The sequence below is a fragment of the Capricornis sumatraensis genome, chromosome 22, assembly GCF_032405125.1.
Source record: "Capricornis sumatraensis isolate serow.1 chromosome 22, serow.2, whole genome shotgun sequence".
Lineage (NCBI taxonomy): Eukaryota > Metazoa > Chordata > Mammalia > Artiodactyla > Bovidae > Capricornis > Capricornis sumatraensis.
This window is the reverse complement of record NC_091090.1, coordinates 22,620,101-22,646,727: the sequence shown is the minus strand read 5'-3', so window position 1 is coordinate 22,646,727 and position 26,627 is coordinate 22,620,101. Positions and strand designations below refer to the sequence as shown.

General features: G+C 42.7%; 1 protein-coding gene and 1 non-coding gene across 2 annotated transcripts; both read right to left on the bottom strand.

Annotated features, from left to right (window-relative positions):
• Positions 1-4,745: 4,745 nt before the first annotated feature.
• Positions 4,746-26,421, bottom strand: SPATS1 (spermatogenesis associated serine rich 1). The gene is made up of 8 exons (XM_068994148.1): positions 26,322-26,421; positions 18,520-18,664; positions 15,581-15,705; positions 14,100-14,261; positions 9,695-9,815; positions 8,180-8,242; positions 5,017-5,132; positions 4,746-4,774 (listed from the first exon to the last, which is right to left on the bottom strand). Exons 1-8 carry the CDS (start codon positions 26,419-26,421, stop codon positions 4,746-4,748), a joined length of 861 nt encoding a protein of 286 aa, XP_068850249.1.
• Positions 9,058-9,130, bottom strand: TRNAY-AUA (transfer RNA tyrosine (anticodon AUA)). Its single transcript has one exon. It is a non-coding gene; the product is annotated as a tRNA-Tyr (tRNA).
• Positions 26,422-26,627: the final 206 nt, after the last annotated feature.

Here is a 26,627-nt window from a genome sequence, read left to right as displayed (position 1 = left end):
AGGGAAAGGCAATAGCTTATTTAAGCCTAAATTTCCTAACCTGCAAAATAGAGATAATAATAGTGCCAACTTCATAGGGTTGTCCTAAGGATTGAATAGGGGTTTCCCTGGAGGCTCATGTGGTAAAAGAATCTGCTTGCAATTCGGGAGACCAGGCTTCGATCTCTGAATGGAAAAGATCCTCTGGAGAGGGAAATGGCCACCCACTCCAGTATTCTTGCCTGGAGAATTCCGTAGACAGAGGAGCCTGGCGGGGTATAGTCCATGGGGTCTCAGAGTGGCAGACGACTGAGCAATTGCTGCTGCTACTGCTAAGTCGCTTCAGTCGTGTCCGACTCTGTGCGACCCCATAGACGGCAGCCCGCCAGGCTCCCCCGTCCCTGGGATTCTCCAGGCAAGAATACTGGAGTGAGTTGCCATTTCCTTCTCCAGTGCATGAAGGTGAAAAGTGAAAATGAAGTCGCTCAGTCGTGTACGACTCTTAGCGACCCCACGGACTGCAGCCCACCAGGCTCCTCCATCCATGGGATTTTCCAGGCAAGAGTACTGGAGTGGGGTACCATTGCCTTCTCCGGACTGAGCAACTAACAAGGGTTAAATGAGATCGTAAATCCATCGTAGTATCTGATACCTAAGAAGTGCTCACAAAAATGGCAACTGTTACTACGAGAAGCGCAAGCTCAAGTGATCAGAGATTGTCCCAGAAACAGTCATGTCAGAGTTTTCCAATTATTGCACTTCAGTCTACATGGCTTAATATTAATAGCAGAGAGCTACTGTTGATAGGTGCTAGTATTAGGCAAACTTGATCGGGGTTGAAATCTTGGCTCCCTCATCAGCTTGAGTAATAATCATACTGAATCTCAGTATCCTGATTTGAAAAATGAAGTTAACAATTTATACCTCATAAATCTGAAGGGCAAATTAGTTGAGGCCAAAAACCCACTGAGATAGGGATTGCCAAACTGGGATTCCAACTCACTTGGTTTCCTTCTCCATTCAAAAACATCTCTTTGGAGCTAGTCCTGGAAGGGACGAAAATATTCAGGAGACTGGGATACCCCGTAAGTATTTAACGAGTTTCTCTTTATATTTCTTCATTTTTCCCTTTGCCTCTTCTGAAAAAGCTACAGAACTTTCTGATTATATGTATATTTTTTGCCATGAAATGGGAAATTGTATTAATAAAATCACTACTTTGTTAAGAGGACACAGTGTCAGATTATGAAGAACACACAGACTTTGCTGTTTGTGCTGTAAGATGTCAGTCCACTCCTGTCTCTGCTGTCAGCTGGCTGTGTGACTGGTGACAAACCATTTTCTGTCTCTGGACCTCTGTTTGCAGGGCTCTTCTGTAGGATTCGTGACCATTACTTCCTGCCTACCCCAGCCCCAATATCCACTCAGTTGCAGTGGTTACAGTTTGTCTCTCACACAGACACACTGGCCGATTGGTTTGATCAAAGCTGAGCCAGTTAAATCTCCTCCCCAAGGAATTTCGACACTGGAACCTAGAAGAGCCGGGTCGCTGCTGGCCGATGAACCTCTAACATGACACCCTGGAGTTGTCTGCCACCATGTTTTGTACAATGTAGACTGAGAAGGGGGGAATGTGGATCCCAGGTGCATTGAGAGAAGCAGAGAGGAGAGTATAGAAGACAGAGGTCGGTCTTGGCTGGGCCGCTGTTCCTGGATGCAACCTGTTCCTTAGTCCGCGGTGCATCCCTGTTCTTGAGTTCTAATGATTACTACCCCTTTTGGCTTTAGCCAGTTATAGTTGGGTTTCTGTTATTTATAAGCCAGATTCCTAGCATATCCAGAGTTGAACCTATCCTCTCTCAAAAGCCGTTTCAGATCTAACATCCCAAGAGCCTTCTCCTTTCCACTCAGGACCACCTTTACCCTCTATGTCAGCTTTTTACCAACTAGAAAAAGGTGCCCCTTCCTGCAGGCACTTTAATTGACACCTGGTGGAAAACTGTCAACAAACTACTGAAAAAAAAAAAACAACTACTGATGTTTGGAGAACAGGACACTTACTATATGAAAATTAGATCGCCCATGTCTGTGACACAAATTGCACCCCCTTACGGACATGTGTTGTACAACCTGCCCACCAGGACAGTGAAGCCCTATTAAAAGTTCCCCAACACACCCTTGAATGCATGTATGTCCCAGTGAAATTCTAATATCCCTTTTTTTACCATCAAGAAACTGTGCAAGAAAGGGCTAAAATTAGGGTCAAAAGCCTGTGACAACACCAAGGCATGGCAAGAGGCTAGGGGTAGCCATCCTCGTCATCTTCATCATCTCCCCAAATAAGGATATGGAATTTAAGTAGAAATACTCTGATGCTTTGCAAATATAATTTCAAGACAGGTCCTCCAGCCCTGCCCTGCATCTACCAGATTGCCACCCATAAGCTCCTCCCTGGGTGTCCACTTACTACAAAATGGAATTCCATGCACCCTAAATGCTAGTAATCCATACCATAATGTTAACCATGGTTAATCATCTAAACTGGCTTGAGTTTCACCTACCAATACTCCCTTGTGGTGTATCAGTTGTAGCTTGTAATTTTTTTCTCAGACACTCATGATTGTTATTTATGGGGTGCCCTGGGGTGGGGAAGTATTCCCAAAGAGAATACTCTCATTCTCAGTCCCCAGAGGTTCAAGAGTCTTTTCGAGCTCATTTCCCAGTTTGGGATCAATATTCCAATCAGATAATTTACATCTAACCCTGCATCCACAAGGCATAGGCTTCAGATTTACCTTTCTCACAGGAGACTGTTGTTTTTTTTTTTCCACATTCATATACCAGATTCCAAACTCATATGCCCAATTACATCCTGAACAGTTCCACTTGAGCGTGTCACAGGTTTCTCAAATTCAACTTCCAAAAACTGAGCTCCTGTGAAAGCCCTGGTGGTCCAGTGGTTAGGACTCCACGCTTTCACTGCCGAGGGCCTGGGTTCAATCCAGGAACTGAGATCCCACAAGCTGCATGGTGGAGCCAAAAAAAAAAAACAAAAACTGAGCTCCCTCTAGAAAACCTATACTTTCCCAGTATTCCTTATTTCAGGGGATAGCACAGGGCTGGCATGTATGGTTGTGTTAGTGGTTCATTGCATAAGGGACAAATAGAGGCTAAAATCTAATTTGCACACTGCTCACCAAGTAATGCATCCATGGGACAATGTCTGTCAAGAGAGCATCTCTCTCTAGGTGAGTGAAGACACTCTATGGTCAGAACACCACATGTTGCCCTGGCAACAGCACCACCATCTACCTGTTGCCACTTTCCCTTCCGTCATACTTTCCTCCCACTCGTATCCAAGTCATCCCAGAGTCTTGCCATTTTCATCTCCTAGGCAGCCCTCCAGTTCCTCTCCTATGTGCCACCTCTGCTCTTTGTTTCCAGATAGAGCAAATAAAAATACAGAGTTCCCAGTTAAATTTGAATTTCAAATAGACAGTAAGCGGGTTTTAGTATAATTATGCCCCATGCCTTCCGTCTGTCCTCTCTTTCCAAGAGAACCTTAGCTTTTTCCTCCAGCCCACGCTCCGCTCAGCCAATAGAACATATTTCTAGCCAGATGGTCACACCCATGCTCACACCGTCATCACTAGAAGCTGCCCCCACACCCTCTCTGTATTTGCTGGACTCAGAAACATTTCTTCAGAAACAAGCCATTGGGATTTGGGGCTTCTTATTTGATATGAGGCTGGGTCTCTCCATGTGCACCACAAAATGTTTAGTTTTCATGGATTTCTTACAAAGTCCAAATTTGGGAGCCTCAAGTCAGTAGTGGCCACCCCACCCCCCGGGGAGGCTCAGGCCATAACCCCTGTGGAATTCCTTGGTGTTGGGAGAATACGAGACATCTCAAGTGGGCTCCCAGTCTTTCCCAAGTTCGAGTCTGCTCGAACTTGGCCAGTAGACGCACTAAATCAGCATCTGAACTTCTAACTACAAGGGATGCAGGGCCAGGGGGTTCCTTTAGTGCATTTCAGGCCCAGATGGGGAGAAAGGTCCCAGGACAAAAAGATGGGAGAGGGGCCAAGGCAGGGGACCAGAGGGAGAAGGGATGAGTCCAAAGACTCCATGGAGGCGGCAGCCCTGCTCTTCTCAGGGGCTTGGCCCTGGACTTGGGTGCCCTGCACTCGGAGGCTACTCCCAGACGTCACCCCTGCACAGTGAGCTGGTTCTTGTGAACCGCCAGATTACCCTTGACCTTAGGAGAAGCATGAAGAAGTCAATTACCATTGACCATACTGAAGTATAATAGGTAGGTAGGAGTAAAGAGTTATGACGCCTGTTACTCACCCTCAGATAACTGAGCAAAATAACAATAGGAATAATATGAGAAAAAGAATGTGTGTACCTTTGGACAAAACTACTGTAGATTCTAAGTGAAGAATATGTAGATGTTTGTTGTACGATTCTGAAAACTTTTCCATCAGTAAAGTTTTCAAAATACAAGTGAAGGGAATTCCCTGGTGGTGCAGTGGTTAGAACTCCGAGCTTTCACTGCTGAGGGCCGGAGTTCAGTCGTTGGTCGAGGAAGTAAGATCCCACGAATGGCATGGCATGGCCAAAAAATAATAACAACGTTTAAAAAGGCAAAACACAGTGATTTTCCGTCCAAGTCAAACATTTGATTTAGAACAGTTGCACTAACAGGAGCACTCAACAGGAAAAGGCTCTCTAGGGGCCAGTCAGGGCCTGCTTCCTGGACCTGTTCAGGACTGTCTTGGAAAGTCCAAAGAACCTGTGGATAGAGGCACAGAGTTAAAGGCTGTGCTCCATCGCAAGACTAACAGTTCTCGAACATACACTTGACAGCGACCCACAGCCGTGACATCCGCCCAGGGGCCACCTCGGGGCAAAGGATTCCATCCACTCTGGGAGAGGCTCTGCCTCTCTCCTCTCCATTGTGAAGCCTCTCAAAAGCCTGCTCTTCCGGGCTTGCCTCCAGTTGTTATGCTATTCTTTGAAAGTCCTTTGACCCACCAGCAGGTAGAAAACTGTGTAGCAAGGAGACTGCTGGCTGCCAATCGTCAAGCTCTTCGACTTCTCTTATCTCGCTCTTCAGCATGTTGGCCTTTTCCTTCACCCAGAAAGGCAAGCTGTGGGAAGAGAACAACACCATTTCAGTCCGCCTGATGCAAAATTTGCAAACACTTTCAGGAGACAAGGTACTCCATTCTCCAAAAGTAAGAAGGCCTCCAATTCTGGAGACCGGGTGTCGACATAAAGCACCGTATTGGGACTTCCCTGGTGGTCCAGCAGTTAAGAATCTGTCTTCCAATACATGGGATGCGGGCTAATCCAGGTCAGAGAACTAAGATCCCATATGCCTTGCAACGAAGCTAGCGAGCCGCAACTACTGAGCCTGCATGCTCTGGAAGCCGCGTGCCATAACTAGAGAGAAGCTTGAGCTCCGCAATAAAAGATCTTGCATGCCACAACTAAGACCCGATGCAGCCAAATAAATATTTTTAAAAAACCCATCATATTAGTTGTCATCATTGTCCCTGCCCCAAACCCATGTCTCTTTTGTGTCCCTCTCTGCCCAGGAATCTGAGCCCTGTACCCTGCATCACCTTGACTCCTCCCTGCCCCCACCTTTGAGTCGGGCTTGGCTAGTGGGAAGCACCCACAGGAGATCAGAAGGTGCAAAGACAGAGACTGAGATGTGTCTTATTGAGCTCCTTGACTCCCACCCTGTCTCCTGAGGTACCCCAGTTCTGGAGTGGCTGTATTCTCCACAGCCACAGCTCCTTTACAACAGCCCTTCTCCATTCTCTCACTGCCCTGTGAACCATGAGCTCTTCTCCTGCTGTTCAGACCTAGACATTATTAAGTGCTTCCCACTGGTGGGAGTCCCTGGGTGCTTCACCATCCCATGTGAGTTCCCTCAACCTGCTCACTCATTGGGAAACAGTCCTTTCATTAAACTGTCTTCAGAATCCCAGCAAAGTATGCCTTCTGCTTTCTGCTGGGACCTCAGCTAATACAGACACCTGGCATCCTCCCAGGTCTGTTGAGATTTGAAAGGGCATATGTTGGGCTGTGCTGTGTGTGATCCAAGAGGTCTTGGGAAGTCTGGCTCCTGGGATGAGTCAGAGCAGGAAGATGAAGAATGCTTTCATCTTTTGGCCACTAGAATTTTCATATTTGGGGGGAGAAATGCATTATGATTGAGAAAACACCCTGATAAACTGAAGGTAAGGAAGTCCCTGTAAGAAGACAGAGGAGGATTACCACGTGTAGGAATAGATGGGATATCATTTAAAGCTGACAACACAATACTATTGGGTTGGCCAAAAAGTTTGTTCAGGTTTTTCATAACATCTTGTGTAAAAATCCAGACAAACTTTTTGGCCAACCCACTAGAAGCCCAGCTAAAAAAATTAGGGCAAAAAGCAATATAGGAAGATATCAGCATAAAGGACCAATAAAATAAAAAACACCAGCATTCCTAAACATCCAAAGAAATAATTTTTTAACTTTTGTTGAAATAAAATGGTGAAAGACTCAGGGTAAATATAATATACATAACACATGTAACAAACTATTCTGACAGAATTTAAATCAAATCTGTCAAATCAATAAATGCAAGTGACCCTAAATCACCTCTTAGAGAAACTACTTTTCAAATTGACTCACAGAGAAAAATCCAGTTCTATTTCTGAGAGAAAGACGTAAAACACAGTAATTTGAAAGTCTAAGAATGGGCAAAAGCATATTAGTCAAATGCAAACAAAACAAAGTAAGAGTTGTAATCTTAATATCTGGCTAGGTATAACACAGGACAAAATGCATTAAATGAGAAAAAGATATTTTTGAAATGCTAAAAGCTACTAGTAATAAAGACAGAAACACACTAATATTTGGACACTTTAACACACCAACTCTTAGTACAAGTGGACCAAATGAGCAGTCAAGTGGACAAAAATGGGTAAGAAGAAATAGGGACTAAACAATAAACAATAAGATAAATCTTTTGGGTATGTATCTAATTTGCATCCTGATAAAATAGAATGCACTTTCTTTTAAATATATATGTATATATTTATTTGGCTGAATTGAGTCTTAGTTGCAGCTCATGGGCTTAGCTGCTCCACATTACATGGGATCTTAGTTCCCCAACCAGACATCAAACACACATCTCCTACACTGCAAGGTGGATTCTTAACCAGTGGACCACCAGGAAAGTCCCTAGAATGTGTTTTCAAATGCATATGGAAAGAGTCCCAAAACTGAATGTATATTAGCTCACAAGAAAACTTTGATAAGTTAAATAAAATAAAAATAATAAAAATACTTTCTGGTCACAAGGTAATACAACTAAGAATGAATTACAAAATAAAAGCCAAAAAGCTCCCCTATCTAGAAAATCTCCCTATTAAGGAATTCTTTAGTCAAAAGGGAACTATCAGTGGGAATGACAGAATTCTTCAAAAAAATAAAGATAATTTACATATCAAAATATTTTGGTTCAGAATGGAGCAGAGCTAAACTATTAGATCAGAAGAATGAGAACTTCCCTGGTAGTCCAGCAGCTGGGACTTCACATTCCCAATGCAGGGGGACCCAGGTTCAATCCCTGGTCAGGGAACTAGATTTCACAAGCTGGAACTAAGAGTTAGCATGTAGCAACTAAAGATCCCACATGCTGTAATTAAAAGATTCAGCACAGCCAAATAAATAAAAATGAATATTCTTTAAAAAGAAAAGATCAGAGGAATGATACTTTCCTGAAATACAGAAATACTAGTTTACTCTCTGCCTCTTCAAACTCTAACCATCCTCCCTGGCTGCACTTATTTAAGTATATGTCTTTCTTTCACAACAAACTCTTGTGTTTTGGAAAGCAAGGACCCTGACTGTTTCTCCACATAAAACCCCTCATGGTGCATGCCTACAATAACACGTGGCATCTGGCGGTCTGTCAATCATATCTGTTGAAGATGTAAGCAGCCCAGAGACTAGACTCCATAGACACTTGACCTTCAAAACCAGAAACCCTCCATTCAAACTGCCTCACCCAGCTGCCAGGATTCAAAATGTCCCTATGCCTCAGGTGTCTATGAGCTCCTCCATAGGAGAAAATAAATAATTGATTATTTCATAAAGGTAGGATAATATGAAATATGTTGAGATAACTCACTTGGGGATTTGTGGAAGAGGCTCAAGTGGAATGAATGTATCAAATTTCTTTTCATAAGGCACTCTGAAAATCAGAAAAGACAACCATCAGATTGGTATGGCTTCTATGGCAAAGATATCAATACTTCATTGTGTTCAATACAATGTCTTATTTTCTTGTTTTAATTGCCATGTATGGGCTTCAAAACCATTAAGGGCCATAGTTCTTAGTATTTTTTTTTATCGCTTTTTGTAAACATCATTAAAACAAACATGATTAATTTTTATTGAGGTATATAGTTGATTTACAGTATGTTTAAAGTGGATACATAAGTGATATATGATTTTTGAAGGTTATACTCCATTTGTAGTTATTATAAAATATTGGTTATACTCCCTGTAGTTTATAGCCTTGTGGCTTATTTATTTCAAACATAGTAGTTTGTACCTCTCAGTCCCCACCTCTATCTTGCCCCCCACCAACCCCCCTCCCCACTAGTTACCATTAGTTTCTTCTCTATGTCTGTGAGTCTGTTTCTGTTTTGTTATATTTACTTTTTAGTTTGTTTTACTTTTTAGATTCTGTAGATAAGTGATATCATATAGTATTTGTCTTTCTCTGTTTGACTTATTTCACTAAGCATAATACCTCCAAGTCTATCCATGTTGTTGCAAATGACATTTCACCTTTTATGGTGGAGTATTGCTTCATTGTATAATATATATAATATATATATGTGTGTGTGTTATATATATATGTATGAGTGAAGTGAGTGATGTCGCTCTGTCGTGTCCGACTCTTTGAAACCCCATGGACTATAGCCTAACCAGGTTCCTCCGCCCATGGGATTTTCCAGGCAAGAATACTGGAGTGGGTTGCCATTTCCTTTTCCAGGAGATCTTCCTGACCCAGGGATTGAACCCAGGTCTCCTGCATTATAGGCAGACGCTTTACCATCTAAGCCACCAGGGAAGATATACACACACACACACACACACACACACACACACACACACACACATCTTGTTTATCTATTCATCTGCTGAGGTTGTTTCCATATCTTGGCTATTGTAAATAATGCTGCTATAAACATTAGGGCGCATGTATGTTTTCAAATTGGTGGTTTTGTTTTCTTCGGAACGTGATTAATTTTCTAAAATATTTTTAATGTACCACACCAACTATTTTTCTTTTAATTTAGTGACCCTCCCTTTCTCGTCAATGCTTAGTTTCAAGTGTAAGTCAACCCAACTAACCAACAATATGATTCAGAATGAAAATTTAAGCCTTCATATTTGTAGTAGTAATAATAGCAACAAAATTAGCAACCACATTTTTGTAGTCAAGATCCTGTGTATGATCTCAGTTACACACATGCAATATACATACACTAAGGAAATAGACGTGGACCTTTTTAGAAATCTTCACCATGTCCTGTTGAGATTTGCCCCTTGAAAAATATAATTTATATGTAACAGAGAGAAATATGATTCCTTTAAAGTTCACTAAATAATGCTAGTATTAACATATACTTACAATGAAAAATTCACTGGCGGGAGAGTTGATCCTGCTTTATGAAAGCCTTTACTCTGTTCTGGATACATATATGGATTATCTCCTGGAGTTAACTTTGGGATGCCATTCCTGGGGTCAAGAACTGCGAATGGTGTTTAAAAATGAAATCATAAAAAGAGCTGAAGATGGTCCCCAGATTTGTTCTAAGTATTGACATGACAGTGGAAATAGGATAATTTAGTGTTTTATCATTAGGTACATATAGGTTTCTTAAATGTTCTGTTTATGATTGTTTCACCTTGAGGAGATGAAAAGTGTGAGCTTGAAATAAAAGTAAAAAATAAATTTAAGAAACAAATTTAAAAACTTTTTTCAAGTGTGAGCCTATGTTTGAGATTTTTTTTAAAGGTGTTATGATTACTTTACCCTGAGAAAGAACAATAACTTAGGTTTGGATGGGATGGTTTGGTTTAAAATGAATGGTGAATCAAAAGTTATCTGCAATGAGGAGCATGAACTCTGACTTGAAATCTTTTCTTCCCTAGGCATTAGAGCACTTTGAATCCCTGAATTCCTCAGGGATTAGAGGCCATTTTAATTGGGGCTCTGCCTCTCTGATTGGATCTCAGCTAATAAGGATCCTGGCTCCTCCTTCTGTCTCAAAAACTGGGACGGGGGTTTCCCTGGTGGCGCAGTGGATAAAATCTGCCTACCAATGCGGGGACATGGGTTCGATCTGTGGTCCAGGAAGATTCCACATGCTGTGGAGCAACTAAGCCCGTGTGCCACAACTATTGAGTCTGTGCTCTAGAGCCGGGGGCCACAACTACTGAGCCCACGCACTACAACTGTTTAAGCCCTAGAGCCCACACTCCATAAGAGAGGCCACCAGAATGAGAAGCCTGTGCTCTGCAACTAGAGAGTAGCCCCTTCTCACTGAAACTAGGGATAAGCTCATGCAGCAATAAAGACCCAGCACAGCCAAAAATAAATTAATTTAAAAAAAAAAAAAAAAGAATGAGGCCACGCAGCAGTGGGAGGTGGCCTTCATGGTGAAGAGGAGTCAAGAAAAAGTCTACTGATGCTGAATAAACACTGCTTATTCAGCCCAGGCTCTGACACCCGACCCAGCCCCTTCCAATGCCCCAGGAACAAGAAACAAACCACTTGAGTTCCCATGGAGTCAGGCTGGCACAGGATGGCCATTTAAACATGCACCTCCAATGCCAAATGCCTCTCCCAAGAAAGTAATCCTGGCCTGCAAGACTGCCTCGGGACTAGAAGCAGGGCCATGTGGCTGGGGACACAACCTCCTTCTTTGCTCACACCCAACAGACAGGACTCTTTTAAAATTTTTCTTTTTAAGTTTTTTTTGTCTTTGTATTTATTTGGCTGGGCCAGGTCTTGGCCATGGCACTTGGGAATCTTCACTCGTTTTTGCAGCATGTGTGATCTAGCTTCCTGACCAGGGATTGAACCCGGGCTCCCGCTTTGGGAACAGGAGGAAAGTCCCTCATTTTCTTTGCTTTTTGGCTGTGCTGAGTCTTGGTTGCTGCGCAGGCTTGTCTCTAGTTGGGCTTCTGTTGTTTCAGCTCCTGGGCTCTACAGCTCAGCAGCTGTGGCACACGGGCTTAGTTGCTTAGTTGCTCCGCAGCATGTGGGATCTTCCCAGGCCAGGGATGGAATCCATGTCTCCTGCATTAGTAGGTGGATTCTTTACCACTAAGCCACCAAGGAAGTCCTCCTCATTTACTTTTAATATATACTTGAAGTTGTCCCCGTTCTGGCCAGTGAGACAAGGAAGTCTCCCAAGGACCATATGGGAAAACTTTCCTTCCTTCTAAAAGGGGAAGGCAACAGGAGATTTTCCTTTTTTATGTCTTGAATGCAAATATGATGCTTAGAACTACAACAGTTATCTTATAACCATAAGGGGACAAGCATCTAGACAAAAAAATCCAACATTACGAAGAATGGTAATACATCAAAAAACCCAAAATGAGCCTGTGTCTTTGATGAGATCACTGGGCAACCAGACCATATAGGTCACCTAGATACCAAAGCGTTTGGTCTTGTTAATTACTTAATAAATATCTTACAATTTAAGTCTCTGATAATTTGATTTTTCTCTTACTTGTAGCCAAAAGCATGCCTAAGTAATAGACAGCTAAACTTAGTCCCTTCTTGGTTTTTCTCAGCTATTCCAGATTTAAACCAATTAAATAAATACTTGGCTCTCCTCCCTAGGGCTGCCTCTCAGGAGTGAGAAGTCAGAGTGTGCACAGCAGGCTTACATGACATCAGGATCTATGAGAAGGCTTTGGGTCCTAGGTCACCATCTGCAAACCACATGGGTACCTGCTGCTCTCTGAGAGCTGGTATCTATTTCTGTTGTCTACTAAAATGGGCCATCTAGTCTGATCCTCTGGAGAAGGCAATGGCACCCCACTCCAGTACTCTTGCCTGGAAAATCCCATGGACAGAGGAGCCTGGTAGGCTGCAGTCCATAGGATCGCTAAGAGTCGGACACGACTGAGCAACTTCACTTTCACTTTTCACTTTCATGCATTGGAGAAGGAAATGGCAACCCACTCCAGTGTTCTTGTCTGGAGAATCCCAGGGACGGGGGAGCCTGGTGGGCTGCCGTCTATGGGGTCGCACAGAGTTGGACACGACTGAAGCGACTTAGCAGCAGCAGCAGCAGTCTGATCCTCTGAAGCCATCCCTGTCTGGCATGCATCAGGTGAAACACACATTTATTCCCATATGACCCCCGGCTTGGTGATCAACAGTATAATGGTGGCCTGCCAGCATTCCAGCCGTACAACCAGCTCCCCTGGCTTGCTCGCTTGCTCGCTATCACTCTCTTTCTCTCTGTCCTAAGCTCCACAGTCTTTACAAGGCACAGAAACGCTGCTATTCGTCCACATCTCCTGGGTGGATGAGACCCTCAGGAGGCTTTCTCCCCAAACATTGCCCAGAGTTATCATCGCTCTCTGCGCACAGTCAGGTGAGATGCCACTTCATCTGGAAGCTCAAGGTCTTCCCCCAGCCACCCTGTGAGGCAGAAGCCCCAGCTAGACTCATGTCCCCTCAGCCACTAGATTTTGATCTCAGGAGTTGGGTAGGACACAGGACTCCTCAGAGTCCCTGTATCAATGACTACTTTCTTACCTCCTCTAGTCTGGCTTGTGGTGTATTCTCTGTTCATGCAAGGGCTGCCCTGGTGGCTCAGTGGTAAAGAATCCACCTGTCAATGCAGGAGACATGGGTTCGATCTCTGGGTCAGGAAGATCCCCTGGAGGAGGAAATGGCAACCCACTCCAGTATTCGTGCCTTAAAAAATCCCATGGACAGAGGAGCCTGGAGAGCTACAGTCCATAGGGTCGGACAAGAGTTTGACATGACTTAGCAACTAAATAACAACTACCCAAGGAAAAGCCTTGGTTTTCAAAACTACTTGTCTCTGCTGTGAGTTTAAAAGTCTATTTTAAAACTAAAAAAATAAATAAATAAAACTAGAAGTTTCTATTTATTTCTCTTTGTATACTGGAGTGGGTAGCCTTTCCCTTCTCCAGGGGCTCTTCCCAACCCAGGGATCAAACCCAGGTCTCCCAGACTGCAGGCGGATTCTTTGCCAGCTGAGCCACCAGGGAAGGCCAAGAATACTGGAGTGGGTAGCCTAGCCCTTCTCCAGCGGATCTTCCCAGGAATTGAACTGGGGTCTCCTGTATTGCACACAGATTCTTTACCAGCTGAGCTACCAGGGAAGCCCTGTATTCCTATTACAGCAATCTTACTCTTCCCTGAAGCACTTGCTGACTCCTATACAGGTATTTCTATAGAAGTGTGTGCCATAAATGCTCCCTTGCTATTCAGAAACTCTTTAGGGTCTTTCAATAAACTTATGATGGCTAAGTTGGAACAGAGAACTCACCAAGTCACAAGCTGAGGAGATATATATACACACTTCATCACATCTACCTTTCTTTAAATCAGCTACAAAACAACAACACACACTGAAGCTAAGGGTTACAGGATGTTTTCCTTGTAAAGAATCGAAAGTACAATTTAAATGCATATGACAAGCAGCATCTAATTGAAACATGAATTCTTTTCCTCGGACTTCAATGGAGATTTCTATTAATAAGTATCCAAGAGAACTTATCTGATGACTCAAATATCACATTAGCATTTTATGAAACTCAGAGAAAAACAAAAATGTGGATCAGCATATGGTGTGAGTTCTTTGCCAAAAAGTGCAGCCTGCCAACCATCCCCTTGTCTTTCCTATTTTCCTGGCTGCACCTGGATGACACAGTGACCCCCTAGGTCTGCCCCAGCCACACAAGGCTAGGCTGCCGGAATGACAACTCACGAGTATTCTGGGGCATTGCACAATGAAGATTCAGGAGGAAAACGTTACCATATTTCTTTCTCCCAAGGCTCTTGTCCACTATCCTCTCTGATAGAGACCTCCTATTGCCGAGGAAGACCCCGTTAAAGAAACACTGCTTTCCAACATGGTAGGTGTGGATGTTGCTGCTAAACCTTGGATAAAATGTCCACTCAGGACGCTGCCCATCTTCTGCAAGACATCAGAAATGCTTCGATCAGCACTGCTCAGGCCTCACAGTGTAGCTGGATAACAAAATGGTGTGAAGCCCCAACCCCACCCCCACCCCCAGCACTATCTGGCTATACGACCTGTACCCATGTGTGTAGTTCCGTAATTCTACATCAAGGGCAGTGTTAACCTCTATGGGACTAGGCACAAAAGAAGGGAAGTAGAAAGAAAGCTATCTAAGAGGGCTCTTCTCTTTTTCCTTTTTACTCTCCCTTTCAAAAATAAGGCCAGTTTTATGGTTGTAAGTGATGTATGGGTGAGGAAGCTCAGAGACAGTTTTACAAGCATCTGTGAGCCAATCTTCACTCTAATAAATGTGTAGGAATAGAAAGCCCGTCAGGGGAAGGGCTGGAACACCCATGGCATCTTAACCAGATGGCATATGGTGTTGGCAGCCAACACTGGCACATGCCAGGCTACAGAAACACAGAGAGATGCAGTGTGATTAGGACCGAGGAGAAGGGCTGCTCTGAGACCTTAGTCTGTTTCTTCGTCCGACCCTTTTCCAATAAAACTGCTCAAGTGATTTTGAACGGTGAAAGATCTGACAGCTCTAGGGTGGCTTAAGAAACTCTTGTCTCCTTGGTGGCCGTGAAGGACCAGAGGCTTTGGAGGCAGGCATGTTTGAGTTCTAATCCCATCCCTTCACTTCCCAACTATGTGTGCTTCTGTGGGTGACTGAATCTCTCCAGCCTCAGTTTCCTTCTGTGTAAAACGGGGAGGTCTGTATTAGCCACATAGGTCTATATGTATTGACACAGAAAGAATCCATGATCTATTTGTACTTTGAGTGAAAACAATACTTTGAAAATAATTTTGTACTGTTTCCTATCAGTGAAAATATGGTGGTATATTACAATCCATAAATATATATATCCATATATATATACATATATTAAACATATATATATTTATACATATACATCTCAAATACATATACATTTACATTTCAAAATTCTCGAAGAACAGATATCAAATTCTTCACAGCTATGGAGCAGAATAAGGGGATGATTGGAAAATATTGGGGAAGGGGTTTTCATATTCTACATGCTTCTTTATTATTTTAATATTTTATTATAGTACTTTTATGTTTATAAGGCATTTTAATTTTGCAAAACATATAACAGTAGCTGCCCCACAGAGCTGTGAGAATTAGAGACGAAGTATATTGAATGCCAGGCACCCAGTGGGTCTTCAGCAAATGGCACCCAACAGTATGGCAGCCTTCTGCAAAGACCCTGGGCATGGAGGCACATGGAGAGGACCTATAACCTACTCACTTGTCTGCAGCTTGAGCAGGCTGAATTCCTGGGGATATTTATCCTCTTGGACTCCAGGCAGTGAAGTTTCAGAGGAGTGATCAGAATGTGAGGAGGAGGATTTCAGATCCAACTCCGCAGCAGGGCTGGAAAGGAAGCAGAAGGATGAAAATGTCGATGTGCTTAAATTGGAAGTTACAGCCTGATCTTACATCTCTTACACTAGAATTGCCCTCACGTATGAAAACTAGGACTACTCTTCAATAAAAGTCCATGAGCATATAATTTATTGATTCATAATTTGAGGGAACTGAAATATATTCAAAAGATGCATGCCTAAAGGCAGTTTGGTGTCCAAAAGTTAAATATAGAATTCTCATATAACCCAGCAATTCCACTCCTGGCATACACCTAAACATTAGGCTGAATAAAAGAAGCCAGACACCAAAGACCATATATTGGTGATTCCATTTACATGACATATCCAGAACAGGTAAATCCATAGAGATAAAATTAATGGTTATCCAGGGCTGGAGGGATAGGGGACATGAGGGCGACAGGTTTCTTTAAGGAGGCAATGTCCTAAAAAATGTCCTAAAATTGATTGTGATAATGGTTGCATTATTAAACTGAATTACATGTATATGAATTATGCTTCAACTAAAACTGCTACCAAAAAAATGCATGTTCAATAAAAAAATTAAATGGAAATAAAAATCAATCAGTATAAAGAAAAGAGAAAGAAATAATCAAAAATAAGACTCAACTGAAATGGCTATAATAACATAGCACTATGTTTAGTACAGAACTTCCTGGCAGTTAAAAATTCCTGTAATGAGCTATTGTGGGCGTCAACAGAAAAAGCCATCACTTCTGGTCTTAGTGGCCTAGCATTTGATAGATGGCCTTGGACAATGCTTTCAGGTAGAGTTATCTGTTATCAAGTCATAGGATCTTTTTTCAAAATATTATGCCACCTTGATATTGGAATCATTTCAAACCAACTTCATGTTGATCATTTTGTTTGCTCCTGACAAAAAATCCTGTTATTATAGGTGGGGCCAGTAGAATCATTTCCATTTGCAAAGGAAATGACCCCTCAAAGAAACTAACAACCCACACCCTAGAGAGGGGCCGAGCTGGATCTGCAGGTTAACTCTAGACTATGTTGCCTAAAAATCATAAAGAACCCTCGGTCCATAACACACAGTCTTGCATAGTCCAACTTCAGTTTTAAGTAAACATACCCATACTAATGTCTTTGAACTTCCATAGTGTGCAGATAAAGCAAAAAAGCCAACAACTCAGAGTCTACCCTCCCAGTTCCAAATGTATAACTTTGACACTGGGTGATATATGTCTCTCCTAAATACTTTTATATATTTGCATTTGCTGAATTAACTGTGTAGAAAACATTGCCAAGATAAAGGAAATGTTCCAAAAGAATTTTAGGATTATCCACCTATTTGTTTCACTTAACAAACACATATCTGAGTACATTTTGTGGAAAGCATTGGTCTAGACACTGGGGATCCAAACAGTCCCTGCTTTCAGGAGCTTAGGGTCAAGGGGAAGATAAACAGGTGACTGTGAAACAGTGGGTAAGTGCAAAGTTAGAAAAAGCAAGTTTTGCAAAAAAGTAGTATAATATGATCTTAATTGTGAAAAATAATTACATATTTCCATGTATAAGAAATAGATTTTTCTTTCATGCATATAAAAAAAGTTAACACCAGTTCTCTAAGAGATGAGATTACCATGGTGGTTGTTTTTTATACTGTTTTTATATTTTCAAAATTCCTATAATGAACTTAAATAACTTTACTTTTTAATTTAATTATGTATTTATGGCTGTGATGGGTATTCACTGCTACACAGGCTTTTCTCTAGCTGTGGCTTCTTCATTGAGGTGACTTCTCTTGTTGCACAGCACAGGCTTAAGGGCTCAGCACTTGCAGTTCCTGGGCTCTAGAGCACGTGGACTCAGTAGTTGTAATGTAAGGGTTTAGTTGCTCCTGGTATGGAGGATCTTCCTGGACCAGGGATTGAACCCATGTCCTTTGCGTTGATAGGAGAATTCTTCACCACTGAGCCACCATGGAAACCACTAAATTACTTTCATTACAACAGAAACTGTTAGAAAAAGCTTTTTAAGACTTTTTATCATAAGAAATCAAACAGAGCAAAGTATATAAAACAGTGCAGTTTTACAAATACTTCTAAAGCCAACATCCAAGAAAAGAAATAACGCATGGCCAGCCCTTTCCTCCCACTCCCCAGAAACCATCTGTGTCCCTTTCCCAGAGAGGTAACTACAATCCTGACTCCGACTATTATGGTAACCATTTCTTTGCTGTTCTTTAAGAGTGTGCCACCAGGACTTCCTTGGCGGTCCAGGGATTAAGAACCTGCCTTCCAATGCAGGGAACACAGGTTTGATCCCTGGTCAGGAAACTAAGATCCCACATGCCCTGGGGCAACTAAGCCCACATGCCACAAGGAACATCCATGTGCCACAACTAAGACACAATGCAGCCAAAAGCAAAAATGACATAAACAAATATTTTGTAAAAGATTTGCCACCTGTGTGTGTATATTTGCACTCCCAAAATTACATAGTTTAATTTCACCTTCATAATAGCGAGCCCTTGCACAGCCTGTGTTTCATGCCAAGGAGTCTTCTAATCACTTTATATGTATTACCGCATTTCATCCTCACAACAATCTCCTGAAGTATTACCACCACCTCCCCCCATTTTGCAGATAAGAAAGCTGAGGCCCAGGGAGGTGAAGTAATTTGCCCAAATTCACACAGATACCGAGTGACAGAGTGAGATCTGAACCCAGTCTGGCTCCGGAACCCATGCTCTTGTAAACATGTCACACTCCCTGTCAGACTGTTGGTCCCCTGGTTAGAACTGACCCCAATGTCTACGGCTCTTCCCTGGACCCTTACTTACTCTAGGTGCACAAAGCCTCTGCCAGGGCTGAGAGGCCCACTGACACATAGACCTGTTTCAGTAGATGAGGGGCTGACCCTTCTGCCAGGTGATGTTACGTTGGCAAAGCATCCCTTAGATTCCACAAGATCATTGCGCTTGGTACCTGTAACACATAGATATCACCACTGGATTACATTCATGAAACTACCTCCCACTTGATCTTGTTCCCCAGATGGTAAATAATTTCTTTTTAAAAAAGCTATAAGAAAATTCTCCGAAATAAGAGTCAGACTTCTCTGACGCTGGAGTACATTTTTAGAAGGACTGCTGTTCCACCTACCATTTCATGATTCACATGTGTGTGGCATCTACTGGGCACCTCTGCAAATTCCCACCATCCATCAGTGGGACTACCTTAGCCAGGTTTTATTCATTTCCTGTCAACTCCCTCTCAAATTCATCTATCAAGTGAATCATATCCTTCCCACACTTGTCAAGACCCAACTCTATTACCAAGCACTTTACTCTTAGGAGGATTTTGCCTGTGACTCTACAAAGCTTAAAGTTTAAATTCTATAAAATCTGTCCTCTCACAATACCCTCATCCTGGGGTTTCTCAGGATAAGAACTATTGCATCAGCGTTACCTGAGAGGCCTGTTAAAAATACAGATTCCCAGGATAAAGATGTGATACATATATACAACGGAGTATTACTCAAGCCATTAGAAAAAATGAAATAACATCATTTGCAGCAACATGGATGGGCCTGGAGATTGTCATATGAGTGAAGTCAGACATCCCTTATAAAAATGTGGAATCTAAAAAAAGAATGATACAAATGAACTTATTTACAAAACAGAAACAGACTTACATACTTAGAGAACAAATTTATGGTTGCTAGCTGGAAAATCCCATGGACGGAGGAGCCTGGTAGGCTGCAGTCTATGAGGTCGCTAAGAGTCGTACGCGACTGAGCGACTTCACTTTCACTTTTCACTTTTATACATTGGAGAAGGAAATGGCAACCCACTCCAGTGTTCCTGCCTGGAGAATCCCAGGGATGGGGGAGCCTGGTGGGCTGCCATCTATGAGGTCTTACAGAGTCAGACACGACTGAAGCGATGCAGCAGCAGCAGCAGCGGGGCAAAATGGGGGATGGGATCATTAGGGAGTTTGGGATGCACACACTGCTATATTTAAAATGGATAACCAACAAGGACCTACTGTATAGCACAGGGAACACTGCTCAATGATATGCGGCAGCCTGGGATGGGAGGCGGGTTTAGAATAGATACATATATTTGCATGGCTGAGTCCCTTTGCTGTCCACCTGGAACTATCACATTGTTAATGGGCTATACTGCAATATAAAATTTAAAGTTGTTTTTTTTTTTAAGAAAAAAATACAGCTTACCAGAATAAATGGGAAAAAGGGGGTGCTAAAACAGATAACCAACAAGGACCTACTGTAAAGTACAGGGAACTCTGCTCAATACTCTGTAATAACCGAAATGGGAAAAGAATTTTAAAAACTGTGTATAACTGAATCACTTTGTTGTACACCTGAAACTAATACAACATTGTTCATCAACTACACTCCAATATAAAATTTTTTTAAAAAGTTAAATGGGGGTGGTGGAAGAAAAAACAACATAAAACATTAAAAAATAAGAAATAATTCAAAAATACCTATTCCCAAATCTCATTACAGACCCATCAAACTGGAATCTTGGTCAGTGAAGCCTGGGAATCCACATTTTGAAGAAGCCTCACTCCCTCAGTAGTTCTTAGGCTCATGTTTGGCAGTGAAATTCCTCCTCTTCAAGCCCAGGTCCATCAATGCACTCATTCTATCCTGCCCCTCTTCCTGATTCTCCACATGTGTCCAGTGATGAGAATCACCTTGGGACACTTGTTCAACATGCAGATTCCAGGGTTCCAAGCCAACTTATGGCGGGAGCGAGGCGGCAACCCAGAAGTCTGTATGTTTAAGAAGCACCTCGGGTGATTCTCAGAGCCAGCCAAGTGTGGGAAGAGCTGTGTTTGGCACAAGGCCCTGAGCCATGCCTTGGAGGAGGGCGTGGCAGCCCATTCCAGTATTCTTGCCTGGAGAATCCCAATGAACAGAGGAGCCTGGCGGGCTGCAGTCCACTGGGTCGCAAAGAGTCGGACATGAGTGAGCAACTAAGCACAGCATGGCATGCAGCCTAGGGCAGCCCTCCATGCACGAGGGCCAACTGGTTGCTTGAGGAGTGAGTAATTGGGATGGAGTGGAACCCAGTGAAGGGCAGAGCTGTGAAGAAAGAGCACAGGTCTCCAGCAGCCCCAGATATGGAGCCTCAGTGTGGTATCAAGAACATAATACAGACCACACTCTCTGACCACAGGCAATACTATTAAAAAATCAATAATAAAAAGACAGCCAAAAAACACCTATAAGCTTGGAAACTCAAACCACATCTCCAAACATTTCACATAATAGAAGAAAGCATAATGTGACTCATGAGGTACTTAATGATCAATGACATAAATACAATATATCAAAACTTGTGGATTCAACTAAAGCAGTAATTAGAACCTGGAGCCTTAAATGCATACACTGCATTTTACTGAATATAAGACACCATCAGTTGTAAAAACATTATTATTTTATGGACCACAAAGAACAGAGGCTGCCAATTAAATTATGACACATGCTTTATCATTTTGGACTTTTATATTTATTGAAGAATCCTTTTAGACTTACTTAGATATAGATTTTAATCCTGTGCATATTTAAAGAAGGAAAATAAAAGCAAAATTAAATGGCTAAAGGCACTCGTGGGGCTTTCCAGGTGGTGCTAGTGGTAAGAATTGCCTGTCGATGCAGGATACACAAGAGACTCGGGTTTGATCCCTAGGTCAGGAAGATCCCCTGGAGTAGGAAGTGGCAACCCACTCCGTATCCTTACCTGGAAAAATCCATGGACAGAGGAAAGGAGTCGGACAAGACTGAGCGACTGAGCACAAGGCATTCTTAAACCTTATGCACATTCGAAAGTCTGATTATTGAATCACTTTTCACCTCAATCCCTGATGTTCACATTTTCCACCAAAATTTTTCGCAATGCAACAAGAATGTAGGTGATGGAGCATTTCTTAAGTGCCTCTGGAATTTTCTTCCAAACCACAGACACACCTCTGCATTATTCAGTGCTCATCCAGCAAAGTTTATATCAACTACTTCACAGGGGCTACTGGGCCCATGGCACTGGTAAGACCCATCCAACTTCAGAGACACAAACTGTGAAAAATGTCCATCTTACAAGTGACAGGCTATAGTGTCAGAAAACAAAGATTCTAAAATGAATGACCTAAACTTTCAATTCAAGATACAAGGGGAAAAAGACAAATGCCTCAAAATGATAAGGAAAGAAATCATAAAATAAAAGCAGAAACGAATGAAATAAAGATGATTATCAGAATTAGCGGTTCATGGAAAAAATTAAAAATGTAGATAAAGTTCAAGAAAAAATTTTAATATAAGTAAACAGTATAAGAAATGAAAAAGAGACCACAATTACAAATAAAACAAAAATAATCTTACCCATAAAGAAATTGAGTACCAGAAATATCAAATAACTTGTACAAGGTTACAGAGCAATGGAGTATAACTCTTAAAATGTAGTTTAGGGTCTTTCCTGGCAGTCCAGTAGTTAAGACTCTGAGCTTCCATTGCAAGGGACATGGGTTTGATCCTTGGTTGGGGAACCAAGATCCCCACATACTACACAGTGCAGCCAAAAGAACAAAACAACAAAAAAATGTAATTTAATGTTACAATAATCATGATGGAACTGAAACAAACCCCGACAGATAAATCAACAGAACGAAACAGCAAATGTAGCTAGAATAAAATTTTATGTGATAATAGTGGCATTTTATCTCAGTGAAGAAAGAATGGATCATTCAAAAAAATATTTCTGGAACAGCTAATTAACCATTTGGAATGAAAATAAAATTAAACCTCCCTTATCCCCAAATAAATTTCAAATGAATTACAAATTTGAATGCAAAAATTTAAAGATGTATCTGAAAAAATAACAAGTAAATGTTTAAATAATGTTAGAATGGGGAAGTTATTTCTAAGAAAGGTATAAAATACAAGCAAAAGAAAAGATGCGTAGATTTGAAAACATACACATTTGAAACTTTCATAGCAAACTATAAATAGATTCATAACATACAGGATAAAAAAAGAGCTAATAATCATGACAAAACATGAGTTTTTAAAAATTTATAAGATGAAAATCTTATACCCAAAGGAAAAAAAATGAGCAAAAGACATAATTAGGTAATTCACCAAACACGCATATATAGACAATATATGTTTGGGGAAAAAAAATCATCCTTATATTAATGAAAGAGCTGAACTTAAAATAAGATATTATTATTTCTATCCGTTTACAAATACCTAAGGCTGGCACAGCTTGGAGGAATGACATTCTTGTACACTGTTGCTGAAAAAAACTTCCATCTTACTGAAGAGTACTTTGGCCACTGATGTCTTCCAAAACCTATGAGAAATGCTCTTTCATTCCAAGGTTCTACTTTCAGTAACATATGAAAAAGGTATGAAATGTATATATAAAGATGCAGAAAGGACCCACATATGTAAAGGAAAAAATAAGATTAAGAGCAGAGATGTCTTCTGGGTTGAGACTCATGTCAGTTCTGAGTTACTTATCATAGCATTTACTTATGAGAATACTTGCCCATAGGTTTTAACAGAGACTTCCTTTTCTAAATAGTTCACATTCTATATTGTATTCGGCCACTAGGGGGACTGGCGAATTCACCAAAGCAAGGATTGTTTGCTAAGGATGGTATCAGAGGGGGCCCCCTCACAAGTTTTGGGGTTTCTTTTTTTTTGAGAGGTAAAATGTAAATATATTATGCAACCCTAAGCAGCGAGCCAGTGAAATCACATCTACAAATTTAGCCTATTTCCCTGTTTACTTAAGAAGTTTTGTGATGGCAACATTCTAGAAAGCGGCTGCAGCTGCCCTAACAGCACACTCTGCAGACGGACCAGCAAGGGCTGGAAGAGGGGTCTGCCTGCTCAACTGGCACCTTCTCCAAACCTGGCTGACTTCCGGAAATTCCTAGAAGAAACTCAGCTTCAAACATCATCTGGAGACACTTAAGCCTGACCCCAGGCTGCCTCTCCACATCTCCTCAGGTGGGAGAAGTGAAGTGAAGTCACTCAGTCGTGTCCGATTCTTTGCGATCCCATGGACTGTAGCCTATCAGGCTCCTCCGTCTATGGGATTTTCCAGGCAAGAGTGCTGGAGTGAATTGCCATTTCCTTCTCCAGGGGATCTTCCTGACCCAGGAATCGGGTCTCCCTGATTGCAGGCTGACGCTTTACCGTCTGAGCCACCAGAGGGGAGAAGAGCGCTGGAAATGCAAGACGGAACCCTCAAGTCCGAACACTCCCATCCTGATATTGATGCCTCCGCTGTGTAGAGTAACATCAAGTTACTTTCAGCAAGTCAGTGACCTGTTGTGCCCAGCTCACAATGCCTGCCCCACCTCTCTATCTAGCACTGTAGCCAGAGGCGAGACACGGTAAGTTAAGGAACATTCTTCTTGAAAGGGTCACCATTTATCATGCTCATTGTTACGCAAATACAAGAGATATCCAGTGAGCCATGAACTTGAAAATCCTACGTCAAAACACTTCGAGACAAAAAAAGAAAAAAAGATGGTCCAACCTAAGAGAAAGTTCTGATGACTAGAAAGGAATTGAGGGGGAAAAAAGTCTGTTTCAGAAGAAAGTCTGTTTCTTTGGTACCATCTGTGAAATTCACAATAATTATTTCCATTTCCGTCAGGCAGGAATAACACCTTACATAACCAAGGCACTTTCACACGCTTGTCATCTCAGCTGAGTTACACAATAGCACTGTCTGGCGGGGAGAAAATAACACAGCAAGCCAAGTTAGCTTCTTGTGGATATCTTTAACCAAACACTTGGTTTCCAGTCCCTGTTTATCTGCTCAACAAACAAATGAAAGATCTAGGACAGTGGTTTTTAACCCTTTTTTGAATCACAGACTCCCCCCAAGAAATAAAGAAAGTCCTGGGTTCTCTCTGCTGGAAAAATGCATACACATCCAGAGTTGTGCACTTAGCCTATGCTGGTTCATGGATCCATGCTCCTTTCCTTACTGAAACCGGTGGACTCCATGTGAAGCTGAGCTCAGATGTGGTCTCCTGAGTGGATACCACTCTCCAACAGAAAAGGAAGCCATGTGGTGTGGCAATCTCAGGGGCTGCTGTTCTTCCAGGAGCCCTAACCTTGAAACCTGAAACCCTTTTACCCACCCTTAAAATAGCAGCATCCTTCTTTAGGCCTGGTCAATCTGAAAACTGCGGAACATTCTGGAGCTTAAAGCTAGAATCCCAGAACCTTTTTCTCCTTGCTGAACTAGCCACATTGGGCAATTAGTGGCTCTAATTTCTATTGTTCCACTGGCCCCTGCTTGTAAGAAAAGGTGAAAGTTTGAGTCACTCAGTGGTGTCCTACTCTTTGCGACCCCATGGATTGTAGCACGCCAAGGTCCTTTGTCCATGGGATTCTCCAGGCAAGAATACTGGAGTGTGTTGTCATTCTCCTCTCCAGGAGATCTTCCTGACCTAGGGATTGAACCCGTCATTGAGGGCAAATTCTTTACTGTCAAAGCCACCAGGGGAGCCCCAGTTGTAGGTAGGTAGTAAATCATACTGCCACCCTCTCCCTGCGCTTGTAAATGGAGAGATCACAGACCCGGAATACAGAAGACCAAAGACCAAGCTCTCATGGGCAGAGATGGAACGGTCTACAATCTCTTTTTGTGGCATGAAGGCTACCCACTTAAATGTACTCACTCGGGGGTTTTCTGAGAGACTCTGGCTGTTCTACTCCACAGCACTGTTCTCTAAAGGCAAATATACCCCTAAACATTCTCTTCAGCCATAACAATCAATCACAGAGCTCCCATCCACTGTTTAAGCTAAACCTTTCATCAAAGTGTTCCTAATTTCTACCTGAGCTGTCCCATCCAATGAACAGTGCCACAAATCTGATATAAGAGCAAAGAGAAAAAAGAAGTGGGGGCCTGGGTTTGGAGACCGGAAGACTCATGTCAAATCCCAGCTTTATCATTTATTGACTGACGCACTGGGCAGGTCAAACCCATGTCCTTCTTCATTCTTTGTAATATACCTCCCCGTGAGATATATTAGGAGATCCAGGGAGGTCATTTATGAGAACGCCTGCTTGGATGCTGCTCTCTGCCTTAGCAGACCTTGGGTTAATACAGACAGTATCAATACAAATAGTCCCTATTACAGGGTCCCAAACTAGCCTTCTTTTAAACGTCAAAAGATGCCTTCTGGCTCAGTGTACTTGGCTGGGGCAACCAAATCCCAGTCAGCCCTCAACTGTATCTCTTGTCTCCAGTGGTGATGTCAGAGTCTCCTTTCTCTTGAACCTTATTCAGGTCTCTGCTGTAGAGGAGGCGGAGACGAGAGCCCCGAGGACAGCTTCCAGCGTCCATGGACTCAGCTGTGCAGATGTTGATTTAAATATTAAAAAGCGAGCCGGAGACAAAGAAAAGACCTTTGTTTAAAAAAAAAAAAAAAAGGCATCAATCAAAGGAAACAGAAACTTCAGGGGCCACCGAAAGTCTAGAGGGCAGGGCTGGCCTCTTGATCAAAGCTTCCCTCGCTTTCTCTGATTGGGCGTTTCCGGGTTCGGATGCCCGCCGAGCTCCCTGGGCCCTCGCCCGCCCACCGAGATGCTCCTTCCCTTCCTCCGCTGGGTGGTCCACCCCTTCCCCCAGGGGAGGCCTGGCTCTACGCTCCGAGGCCTCCAAGGATGATACAGCCGACATCAACGCACCAACCCCAACCGGCAGCCGAACTGCCGGACTGCAGGCCGAGGATCCGAGAGCCAAGGGCAAGAGGGACGCTGCGGCCACCTGCTTCACCCGCGGAGGCGCGTTCCGGGGTTGCCAGGACACCAGCCCAGCAACGCGCGCCGCCGCCTCCCGCCAGGCGGTGCTTCCCGGTCCTCTTCGCTTCCCCCGGCTCTCTGGGC